Source organism: Cyprinodon variegatus, unplaced genomic scaffold (genome assembly GCF_000732505.1).
Source record: "Cyprinodon variegatus isolate N-32 unplaced genomic scaffold, C_variegatus-1.0 Scaffold181, whole genome shotgun sequence".
Classification (NCBI taxonomy): domain Eukaryota; kingdom Metazoa; phylum Chordata; class Actinopteri; order Cyprinodontiformes; family Cyprinodontidae; genus Cyprinodon; species Cyprinodon variegatus.
Window position 1 is genome coordinate 790473 of NW_015150634.1, and position 12894 is coordinate 803366.

Below are 12894 nucleotides of genomic sequence, written 5' to 3' on the forward strand. Positions count from 1 at the left end.
TGAGGGCTGTTCAGAATACACCAAGCACTAAGGCACCGGAGGCCAGACTCGGACTGGGAACAATTTTCGGCCTATTTATCTCTTAGGCCATAAATCTAAAGAAAACAATTTTTTACTTATAGACGGCCATCCTAAACTGCCAGATAGGGAAACATCCCAACCTGGCAACAATGCACGTAGGAAGGAAAACGTTAGGCTTTAGATGCAAAACCTTAGCCTGATAAACCAGACTAAATGTGAGATTAAATGTTTAATTTAGTCTGGCCCTGATGAATGAGACATTGGAAGATTCTTGATGACAACAAACCGTTGATTGTCGAACCATGTCTGTGCCTATTGGCCAACGCTCTGACCAATGAGCACAACTGACCGTGATGTAGTAAGCAGGACAGAAAGCTGGTGGGGGAGTGTAAACAAACAGCCTGTCTGTAAAACGGCGAATATGTCCTTCTTTAAAATGAATGAGCGTAGAGCCTCTTCCTGCTCACGTTTCAACGAAAACCCCAAGTTTAATCCTTCCGAAACTGATTCCAAAGCTGAGTCAAACGAGAACTGTTCAATAGTTGTTGCCATCTTCCTTGTTGTGCAGAGCAGCTTTGTTGCCCGCCCTCAAAACCCTGCTTGCTTTGATTCCAAAAATTCAAAACACATTTCTGCGTTGTTATTGAATAGCCAGTTCTAGGGCCTGGCGCGTTGATCGAAGCTAAACCAAACTGGCAGGCAAAAATGATTTTGGCCGCTGGCAGGTGGGGCTAGTTTACTAGGCTAGGAAAACCCCATCATGCGCCGCAACATATTTTTGCAAAATACTCTATCATAAATTTGCCAAATATAAGAGGAACATTGTAGTTTGGTTTAAAGAAAACATTTTAGTTTTATTATAATTTAGTTTGTTGCAAGGATTTTACAGTTTAAAGAAATAGAAAATTACACCATATGCCAACCGTCACAGGGATGTGCATGACAAGGAAGGGCTATATATACTGCATGCATCATTCAGGTAGTTAACATTGTATTACTTCTTGAGCTCCTTGAGCTATTTACTGTCACAGGTAGGTGCTTTGGCTGGAGAGTAAGTGTTGGGTCATGTATGATTTAAGGAGGGCCGGTCCTCATACGCTGACATTGGTACCGGCCCACCGGGCAAATGCCCGGTATCACAGACTACCAGTCTGAGCCTGCTGGAAGCATAGGTCTAATTGCTTATGAATCAGAAGTGGAAGCAACTCACCAAACCATCGTCTCGTTACATAAATGTTAAACACGTGATTATTTACAAAATTACTCATAGGCTCCCATGACTTATACTGATAAATTATCTCCCGCTGTTGTGGTTTTGAAGGATGTAATCCATTTTAACACACACCAATCATCTCGTTATGACGAGTAAACAGCTTTTGTTATATTTATATAATGAGAAAATTTACTCGTTTTTTCGTTTCCACTAAAAAGTATCAGACAGACATGACTGGTCAGGGCTTCCGTACTTTTCCTTTGACTGTTGTATAAAAAATGTTTTTTTCAGAAATGTTTTTCTATAGATCAGCTGTAACATAGACTGTCTGTAAAAAATGAGTTACATCATTTATTTATTTCCTTTTAGATTAACAGTGCAATAATAGTGCAATGAAATTAGACTAATATCTAAGTTTTGATGAAATATTTTTGATTTTCCATTGCTTTGACATAAATATCTGCTGCTCAGTTAGTGTATGGAATCAGTGCATAACTAGCTGTTTCGCTTTTTCTCGTCATTTTAAAATATTATTGTTTTTAGAAACAAACCTAACAAATGGTGAAACAAACGTTCATCCGCACTTTTAATGTGAAAGTTTCAAACCGGATGCGCTCTTCCTCCCCAACCAGTGGAGTGAAGTAAGGACGGCAGCTGAGAAGCGCTCAGACCGAACAGCGCTCAGGCTGAGCCAGGATCCCTCCTCAGTGGCTCCTTTTAGTCGGATCACCTTCTTCTTGTGATGGATCCTCTTCCTTCTGTCCTGTGCGCCGGATAAACCTCGGACTTTACGCTTTCGTATGATGGGAATTTACCGCCGGTGCGCTCGGCTCCGTGGATGTACCCAGCCTTGATGGAAAGCATGTCACCACAGCAGGGGAGCATGGGGCAGAACAGGTCCGACTCTCTGACGGGTGACAGCAAAGCGGTGGCCGAAAACAAAAAGGTAAAAGAGGCTTGGAGTCATTTTCGGCTGTGCGCGCCTGTTTGCGCACTGTGCCATTTGCGCCCTGATGCGCTCAGCTCTCATTTAGCAGCCAGAGGAGAAACCTTTAGATCTATAAAAACAAATCTCCATATTTCATCATCAAAATTCATATTCATATGTAGTTTTTAAAAAAATATATAAAATAGTTTCTAAAATTTTTATTTATATTTGCATTTCTAAACTACTTATTGGTGAAAAAATATGCTGAAGGGAAGAGCTTTTATTGTTAAAACTGATGTCATACTAGGTTTTGAGAGCTTTTAGGTGTCAAATAAAAGAAATTATTTTGTTAATATTTGAAAATATCTAATTGCATTTTATTGTCGACTAAAGTGTTTAGATAAAAAAAAAAACCCTCAAAGACTCATAAGGAAAATCATTGTTCGTTTAAAAATGATAGCTATCTATTAATAATTTAAAAGAAAAACATAATATTTAATTGCAGCTCTATTCCCCTGTACATATCTTACCACAGATTCAACAATGAAGATAAAAACAAAACAAAATCTGCCTCAGATTCTGCAGAAATCGTTTTGAGAACTTGTTGTAAACAGCGCCCCCCCTCGCTGGTGTGTTTATAAGCTGTCACTGCACCTTAATTGATTGAAAAGCAAAAAGCTCCACAGTTTGTGTGATATTAAACAAAACTCATCCAAATTTGGGAAATATAATTTAAAATTTAAACATTTCAATGCTTAATTGTTGTTTTAAATAAACTTGGGTTGTAGGTATCCTGTATGTATGATTACAAAAAAATCTTTGTATCTTCCCTAACCAGAACATTGAATCTTGGCTTTAAACATAAGATTTATTTTTGCATACCCTTTGCATTACTTCATATGAAAAAAGGAAACTACATTTCTTATTTATTCCATGTGTTTTCTACTTTCTTATTTCTGTTTCACTTCTGGAGAATAAACCCTAAAAACATGCCTAATAGCAAAACCAAAAAATATCAAAAACATTTTTTCCGGTGTGTTCTTTCCCTCAGAATATTTTGTGTTGCGTCAGGTTTTGACTGAATCAATGTTATTCCAGGTTGCTTCTAAAGGGCAGACTTCCTCTTTACTCATCTATTCATGAGCGTCCTCCGTGCCCAGAGTGCACTATGGAGCGTGTCCCTGACAGCACAGCGAACATCCTCCCAGTCATTTGTCATCTCTGGGAGTTCCGTTTAGATTTCTGCAGAAAAGGTCCAGTAAAGAGATTATGGAATAGGCAGTAATAAGTAGAGGTCTGGGCATAAGCTGATTGAAAGAACTCAATTTTGTAGAGTTTTTTGCATCAAAACTACTCAGAAACCGCCACAGAGCAGAGTCTAAACGTGAGATGAAGGTCTGAGAGCTGTTTACTTCTGGCTTGTTTTATAAAAGCATTCATCCCTTTAGGCGCTTGGTTTTCTGGTCCCATGATGCTTATCGTTGGAGTATTTTATGTTGGACTTCTATGAATAAGTCATGGGTAGAATGAACTCTGGACTCATTTTTCCTTTTAGTTACTCTGTTAGAAATGTTGAAAATAAAAAGAAATAAGACATTTCCTTTTATTCTACCTTTACTTGAAGTACCTCTCATAGGTTTGAAAGGATCAGTAGCATGGCTGTTATTTAGTTTTTGTTATATGCTCCTCTCAGGGAGGACCCAGGAATCTTAAACATTGTGCCATACTCTCAGATGATGCATTTCACTGCCTCACTCCCTCTGACCTTCATGTTTCAAGACTGTCTCGTTTCCTGCTTTCCTTCCCTACTGCTGTTACTTCTCATTTTCTGTCAGTCACAATCCTCCCCTTTCTCTTAAATCCTTAACTTCCTGCAACAACTATCAGACAGCCTCACAGAGTGCTGACTGTGGACTTTCTGCCCCCCCCCTCTCCTGATAAACATTACTGCTACCCGTCATCGAATGTAACCATAAACACTGACACAACCTTCCCTTTGTGTGTGCTGTGACTCATGTTTTGTGTTTATCTTTCCCTCGGCCCACTCAGAAGATGAAGACCCTGGCCCAGAGGAGACAGTCGGCTCCCTCCCTGGTCATCAGCAAAGCACTTACAAGATCAAGAAGCGCTTCCAGGTACCTGCATGCACCGCTACCCATAATTCCCTTCTGTACTCCTCATGCCTATTTAAATGAACGGCATCAGAAACTCAGCTTCTGGTGCCCAAGCTCACTGTGAGCTTGCTGAATTGGTGTTTTCCTGATATGTGTCCCACTTCACCTGTATCGCACAGCAAAGACTGATCTAAATTAAGTCAACCAATTTTAAAAGAAGCGTAATTCCCCTCAGTTTGGGATTTAAAATAAGATGATCTTCCAATGGAATGAGCATTTTTTCCCTTACAACTAGACAATTAGATATTATACACTTGAAATAGGATAATTAAGTTGTTTTTCCTTTTTTAAATGTAAACCCTCTTATTCAATTTGCAAATTATGTTACTACCCCCCTTAAAACCTATTTTTAGAAACGTTAACTTACTTCAAATTAAATTTTTGCAGTGCAGATGGTCACAGATATCTTCAGAATCACAGGATAGCTGCAGAGAAAGCTGCTACAAGAGCATTTATTACATTTCAAAATGAATTTGAGTTAAGTTTTGCAGTTAGTTTCAATATGGAAAAGATGAACTACGATGCAAAAATTGTCCATATAACCCATTCTTACAATCGCAGTCAAAGTCTTTTTGATTTGTTTTGAGATTAACATACTAAGCAAAGGGGGCAAGTAGGAGGATATTCTACTCAAAATAAGTGCAATTACTAAGTGTAATTGTCTTACTTGCAAATTATTGCTCTCATTTTGAGTAGAATTCTCTTAAAAGAAGATTGATACACAAACAGAATCTGCTTTTGTTTGGTAAATCAATCTAAAAAAAGTAAAAAATCTTTTTTTTTTTTGCCAAAATCAAACAAGACCTGGTTAGATGGTAACTTTTTGCAGTGTACAAATTGGCGTCATTGCAAAACCACAACACTAATTCAGACCATGTGTGTCATTTAGCTGTTCATACACTGCAAAGCTGATCCAAAACGAAGTAAATATGTCTTAAAATAACTGTGTTTGCCCTTAAATTAAGGAGGTAAATAAGTCAACTTGCTAATTAAATGAGTATTTTCACCTTAGATAAGATAATTAGATTTAAAGCACTTTGAATAAGGCAATAGAGACATTTTTTCTGTAAAAATAATGTTTTTCTACAGGCAAGATGTATCATCTGCTCAAATAAAGGAGAAATATGCTTACTTTAAGAAAAACTGACCGTCTTAGAGTCATAGTTTTAGCAGTGTTTCATCATAACCTATCACACCTCATTGTCAAAAAAGCCTAAACTAGAATGAGGCTTATTTGCATCAGCGATGCAAAAAATGCTAAATGGAGCATCCCTGATGGTGAGCACTGTTTATCTGTGGGTCCTTCACAGAGCGGACGGTATTATGGCTGAAGCTGCTGTCCAGTTAGCTCTAAGTACCTTAGTGCATATAAATGTTTACTTCCCTGTATGACAGAACTTTCAAACAGATTAGAAAGTGTAACTAATCTAAAAGAAAAAAAAAACTTTTCACCAATGTCTTCCCCCCCAACGGGTTAAGGCCAATTTATACTTCTGACACATAGTTGCAACTAGGGATGGAACGGTTTATGAAAACCATCCGAACCATTCGGTTCGACTGTCTCGGTTCGATTCGTGTGTGTTTTGTTCGGTTCATGCGCTGCTCCTTTTTCTCATAGGCGAAGAGTTTACACTCCAGAGCAGAAGGTGGCGCTACTGCGACCAAAGCCAACCACCAGTAGTAAACAAGAAGAAGGAGCGAAGCAGCTTAGCCGGGTGTAGCAGAAAAAAATCAGTTGTTGTGGAGAATTGTGTGGGTATGGCGAGTGGGAAAGAACAGGAGTTGGAAGACGCGCCAGCAGCACTTTATAGGTCTGCTGTATGGGACCACTTTGCATTTAGAGTGACCTACGATGACGACGGAAAGAAAGCTGTGGATAAAAGTGCAACAGTGTGCAAGCATTGTGCAACACGTTTTGTTTACGCTAAAAGCTACATGACCAACATGTCAGGCTAACAATCAACATATACCGAACCGTGACCACGAAACCGTGAACCGAACCGTGGATTTTGTGAACCATTCCACCCCTAGTTGCAACCGTCAAATTTGTCTCTGTGCGCAACCAGGCCCCCCGCGCAGAGGCTCTGCGACCTTCGTCGAGCACCTCAAAAAAATCCTGACTACGCGTCGGGCGGTGGCAAACTAGCGCAGACCACCAGCTGAAGTGCACAGGCAAAAAGCAGCTGTGATTGGTCCTTGGTATGCCTTTCCTGCTGTGTGTGGTCGTCCTTCCTGATTCGGTGCCGGGTGCGCCATTTTTAAAAACCGAGGAGTACTAACAACAATGGACAACCACAATGAAAGGTTGATCGAGGAGGTTCGGAAGTCCAACCACTTGTACACTCCCACCGCCATCAAAGAATCTCTCATGACCATCTGTCAAAGTTCTCGCGAGTTCTCAAATAGGCTCCCCCTTGCGCTTTGGCGGTAAAACTGCTGTGCTTCCCTAGAAATTCCAGACCAACATTACAGAAGCATACCAACAAAACTGATTTGCTTCCAGACATAAGTGACATTTGATGTGTACGGTTGCAGAAATATAATCCGCCCTTTAACTAAGTAGTTTCACATGCCTTCACACTGCAAAAAAAAAATCTGAAAATGAGTAAAAATGTCTTGAATTAAGTGTATTTATTTAATTTGAGTAGGTAAAGTAGATGATTTGCCAATGGAATGACTGGTTTTACTCTTAAAATAAGATAATTCAATGATATGCACTTGAAATAAGACAATGCAATTATGTTTTCTTAATTTAAATGTAAATTCTCTTGTTCCATTGGCACTTATTTTAAGAAAAAATGGCTTGAAATGATGTTAAAACATGTCTTTGCTGTTATCCTTTCAACTTTTCCAACTGCTGTTTGCCAAGATATTCTGCTGTTGTGAGGATCCCTGGAGTGATTCATGAGCCTTTCATGTTTTTGTCACTTTATTTTTTTTTCTTTCCAAAAAACACCAAGCGCTGATTTAAGAGGCTGATAGCACATAGATTAAAGAAGAATAAATTGAGCCCTGGAGGCTTTGGATAAAATCAAACATTAAAAAAATCTGGAACTCTGGTGAGCAGATATACGCTTTCATTTGCAGATATTAGTTATAAAGGTTACGGCTTAGAGTTTAGATGTTTGCTCAAGAGTTTTATGTTTTCCCTCAGTTTGCTTAAACTCTCACTGACTTGCTGCTAACTTCTCCCAGAGCTATCAGTCTTTTCATCACCCCCCGTATCACTCAGATCCCTTCCTTTTCCTTTACCAGGGTCGGAAATAAGCCCTTCCAATCCCCTTTGGCAACACCGTTTATTTACAAAGTACTTTGTTTATCTTCTAAACTGAGACTAACTTTTGCTGATGCCAGCTTCAGAAGTAGATTTATTCTCAGTTTGCTTCTAGTTTGAAAATCTTTATGGTAAAAATACATTAAATGCCATGAGTACCTCACATTGTACGGGCACGAAGACAGAGCTGGAGATCAGAATTTGCTGCAACATGAATGCGTTTTGGAGCTCCAGCGCTCGGCCCAGAGCTGAGGGGAGCTCTGTTAAATGGGTCGGTTCTCTTGGGGCAGGATTTGTTTGTTGAACAGAGTTGGGGAGACATATTCTGTTGGCAGGTATGGTGAGAGGTTGAGAAAGGACCTCTATTGACTGAAAGACAAATGGTCTGCCTGACAGAGCCACTTAGTCTGTCCCAGTCGAGCCTGACTGTGAGTGTGTGTGTGTAACGTAAGAGTGGATGTGGAGCCAGGACTTGACACTCTCAGCTGTCACCCTTAACCTTTGACATCGAATTAGAAGTTGTTGGGGTGTGTTAGGTGTTCCTTTATGTCCAGTTGTGTGTTGGAGAGATGCTCGAGTTATTGGATTTAGAAGACCATTAAAGTCAGTCTGTTAAGGTCCTGTTTGTGGTTGGTCTGTTTCTTTAAACAAGTCATCTCTGTCATGAATTAGTTTGTTTTGTCCGACCCTGTGCGTGCTTTGGAAAGAAAAAGCTATGGAACCCTAAAGCCACATAAACGCAGTTAAAATAGATAAATGAGTGGTTTCAGCAGATCTTGGCACTGGCTGCAGCATCATTGCATCACCAATGTGCTCTTTATCTGAGTAAATCCCTTCAAAAGGGAAGGGAGAGCAACAGAATAGACTATCTGTACAATTCCTACTGTAACAGAGCTGCTATTTAGGGTTTGAGTCCTCTCTTAGCTTCGAATATGGGTTATTTATTGTTGCTTTTTTTTTTTTTTTTTTTACCAGAATGCAGAATCTGAGGGGAAACCTAAACACATGGGCTTTGCACATTTATTTTTTTCCTCATATTTTGCCCTCAACAACCACTAACTTCAAGCTTTATTGGGAACTACTTGTTTCAGACGTGTAATTTGTCCACATAATTTATAATGTTGAGAAAAAAAACTGTTCTGTGAAGGGAGCAAGGAGAGGATTAATCTAAAACTGCCAAGAAGCCAGTTATAACTGAGTAGGTGTCGAGACTCCCTGCTCATGTGGAAAAAATCTATAACCTCCAGCTTCACAAGTCTGACTTAATGGAGGCGCCACAAAATTAAAATGCAAAATAGTTTTTTTTATGTGATATCATACCTTAAACATCCTCTCCATGGTAGTGGCAGCACAAGGCTGAAGAGAAACTGCTGGAAATTACTTTTCACAGTCATAATACAGGACAATCCTGGATGAAAACGCTGCAAAAGACCAAAGTGGGTCAACTTTCAGCTGGAAAATAATCCAATGAGACCTGAGTAGATTAGATTCAACCAATCATACTCCAAATATTCAAAGCTGGTAGAGGAATACTATTAAAACAAATTCAAGACTTTCAAAAACTCTGATGGCTCTATAGCATATTGTTATATAGTTTTTCAAGAAATTGTAAAAACATGTCATCGTCTTCGAATTGTTAATCCTGCTGCTTAAACTTTATTCAAGGTATGACCAAATAAATTAACTGCTTACATCCGATTTAGCACTTTTTAGCACTACCCCCTTTGCTCTGGCTTTGCCTTCAGTGGGGGTAGTGCTGAAAGGGTCTCTAAGGGTCTCTTAGCCTAGAAATCATCTAAAGGAATAATCTCATCCATCAATGATGTAGGGAATAAAATGCAGATGTATTGGAAGGAAAGTTACAGCATTAGAATAGAAAGAGGAATGCCCAGCTCTGACTTTGCAATCTGTTTTATACCAGTTTCCATATCTTTATTTTTAAGCAAATTTTATTTTTATTACTTTGATTATTCTTAAAGTATTCACTACTTTATTGTTAGACTATCAAATAAAATCCGATAAGTGTACATTACCGTCTGTGGTTCTGAGGTGAAAAACAAACAAATAAAGAATTTGCAGGGCAATTTAAATCTCCTCTCTCTGGGCGAGTATGCAAACCATCTTCTGCCGACACACAACAGTCAAATGACATTTGGAGACTGAATGTGACAAGCATTATTTCCTGGTTTAGATAGTGAGAGGAAAGGTTTCAAATCCGAGGCCTGATGGGGGGCTGGGGGCTGTCCTAAAGACCTTTTCTGACTCTGAAATCAGCATCCTCTATACCAGAGGTCACGGGTTAGCAGACCGCGGTCCGGATCAGGACCCATCTGCTGGCTAATCTGGACACAACCTGATTTTAAACATTTAGAAATTACCGCATGTTGTCCGACCAAAGTATCTAATTTCACTTGAGCCGCTTCTCCTGTTTGTATGGTAGAGCCCTCCGGAGCTTCCGGCACCAGGCTGCACATGATACACATTAGCCAATGAGCTGCTGTCAGTCTGGGTTGCTGCTGCTTGCTACTGTTAGATACAGCAGGCAAACCTGTGGCAAGCCGGGCGATGGGAAAGAAGGAGAAGATGATGAGAAAAAGTGAAAGACAGTGCGGAATGCTGGAAGAACTACGGTGAACTGGTGACAGAGAAGTGAAATGGTGCTCAAAGATGACCCTGCACATTTTGAGTATGTTTGGTTCAACCTGCTGATGTGAAGCAGGATTCTCCACCATGAACAGAATCAAAAATAAATATGGATCCAGGCTCAAAATGAGCACCTTGATATGTGCTTTAGAATGGCTTTGTCTCCATTCAAAGCCTGGTTTAAAGCCTACAGGGCAGCATAAAGCCTACTGCTCTCATTAAGCCGTAAAAAAGGAAGGAAAAAAAGGTCAGGTCAGGTGTTTTATATAATATTCTAATCAGGAAATTGTCTACATACCAAACTGAACTATTGTTGTTTTCTACAAAAAAACACTTTAGATTTTAAAATGGAATTATTATTTTTTTTTATTAATTTTTATTTATTTATTAAAATGTCAATGTATAACATGGATACCTAAACACCTCATTTCATTTCAGTGTCAAATTCTGTTTAAAGTAACAGATTATAAATCAAAATGTCTCCGGACTTTTTATTTTATCTATTTGGACCCTGCTGATTTTTAGTTGGCTACCCCTGCTCTATGCTTTATTGTAGCAGCAGCTTATCTACAGCTGAATGGAAGCGTGATCAGAAGGCAATCTATGTCCTTGGATCCCCCCTTGAGCCAGTGCAGGTGGTAGAAGACAGAAGGACTCTGGCAAAAAAACTAAAAAAAAAGAAATGTCTTGCGTCCCATGCATGGAGTTATTACAGAACCTGAGAGCTTCTCCAGGGAAAGATCCCTGCTCCCTAGGTGCACAAAAAAGCGTTACTGCAGATTCTTTCTTCCAGGAGTTCCAGGAGCAATTCCAGGAATTCTCAATGTTTTCGTTAATTTGTCAATAGATGTTTCACTTCTGTAGCATTTTAAATCATTGTGACCTTTCATCATTTAAATGAAGAAACAGCAATAACGGCTCAAAGAATCAGCCAAAAAAAACAAAAAAAACACCAAAAGTGACCAAAATGTGCGCCAGACCAAATAGGAAGATGTCTGTGGTCCCCACCTACAGAGCCACTCCTTTATTTAGTGTGTCTTGCTAATTGCCAATAACTTCCACCTGTTGTCTATTCCATTTGCACAACAGAATGTGAAATTTGAATTTTGTACATTGTCTGATACTCATTTATACTTTTTATCTTTATTTGTGGGTTTTTGCAGTCTTTCATATTGATACTGGTGCAGCTACATTTCCCCAATGTGGGACAATCAAGGATATTTCTATTCCACAGGTTCTCAAGTCCAGTCCTCAAGAGCTACTATCCTGCAAATTTTGGATGCACCCCATTTTTAACCCACCCGAATCAAATGAGAGGCTCATTAGCATGCATCTGCAGAGCTAAATGAGGGGATTAAGCCTTTAGATTCAGGTGTGTTAGAGAAAGGATGCATGTAAAAGTTAGAAGATGGTAGCTCTTGAAGACTGGACTTGAGAACTGCTGTTTTATTCCTTTATTTCCTATTGTTGCTTTACTCTTAATAAAAACGCAGAGTTCCAGCATCCTGACCCCATCCTCTGTGCGATTGGTCTGCAAACTTTATATATTTTCTCATCGTCTCTGTACTGCAGTGTGAGGTCAGTCAAGTTAAAAGATACAGAAGGAAATAATAGTGGGTCCTTATTGTTAATATCAGCTAAAACCTGTGGTGGAGTTACAGAGACAAAAACCCACAGAAGTGTCTTGTGATTTAACATCTCTGAATTCTGCAAATGTTTTTTTAATCGTTGCAAATGCTGATGTAGAAAGTTTTCTCCTTATCATCAAACTAAATGTACTAGCAAGGGGTAATTGTGTTTTAACCTCTTAGTTTTGGCTGAAGAGTGGAAAATAGGCTTGTTCTATGCAATAAAATCAGTGGCGGTAAATTCCAACGTTTTGCAATACTATGACTACTAAATAGATTATTTGGTCATCCGTGGTTGGAATGTACGTCAAATATGACCGTAAGTGAGTTTGACAGTAGTAATAGAATTAAAGCTGCCACTGTGGATCTTGGAGCTGGTACAGGGTGGTGTGCACTGTGTCAAATGACGTCTTTTATAATCTGGATGGCTGCAAACTGAGCTCCTACACTGAGCTGTGAATTGCTAAACTGTTGAAGAAACAACAATTCAGTGTGAGGTTCACTAGGTATCATACAATTGTTAGTACAAACAGAAAAACAACAGCAGTTCCTACTTTTACAGCCAGCATCCTTAGCTGCTCTCCCTTCTTCCTGGTCGGTGTTGGTCTGATGCCAATCATAATCATATTTGTTGGAATTTAAGACTTGCAGACTGTTACATAAGTGTGGCACATCCTCATGAAGGCTCCCCATATTTTCTTTAAGGCTTTACTATTTTACAGATTAGGTAATGTTTTACTTTAGCAGCCCGCACATGCAACTACACCCATGGGAAATCTAGGCTTTCAACAGATGTTGAATGAAGAGGCAGCCAACAGCATCTCTAGTGTTTCACTTTAGAGATAAAATGTTTTTACGATGGGATTTGAGTTTCTTTTCCAATGTTACTGATGTCAGAGATGCAACAATTTCCTTTTAATTTGGTCTACAAATGTTTAAAATATCACAGCAAGTGTAAAAGAGAGTAGTTGAGTTGCTTTAAGCCAATTTATGCAGTGTATGCAACATATTAG

The 12894-nt window shown here is 39.2% G+C and overlaps 1 protein-coding gene across 1 annotated transcript in view; it reads left to right on the forward strand.

Moving 5' to 3' along the window:
- The first annotated feature begins 1892 nt into the window (after positions 1 to 1892).
- LOC107087367 (rho GTPase-activating protein 20-like) overlaps positions 1893 to 12894 on the forward strand; it is a 49528-nt gene continuing 38526 nt past the window's right edge. The window contains exons 1-2 of the mRNA XM_015378909.1: positions 1893 to 2180; positions 4212 to 4297. Of these exons, the coding sequence (XP_015234395.1) occupies positions 2073 to 2180; positions 4212 to 4297 (194 nt within the window). The 5' untranslated portion in view covers positions 1893 to 2072. The remainder of the gene's footprint in view (positions 2181 to 4211; positions 4298 to 12894) is intronic.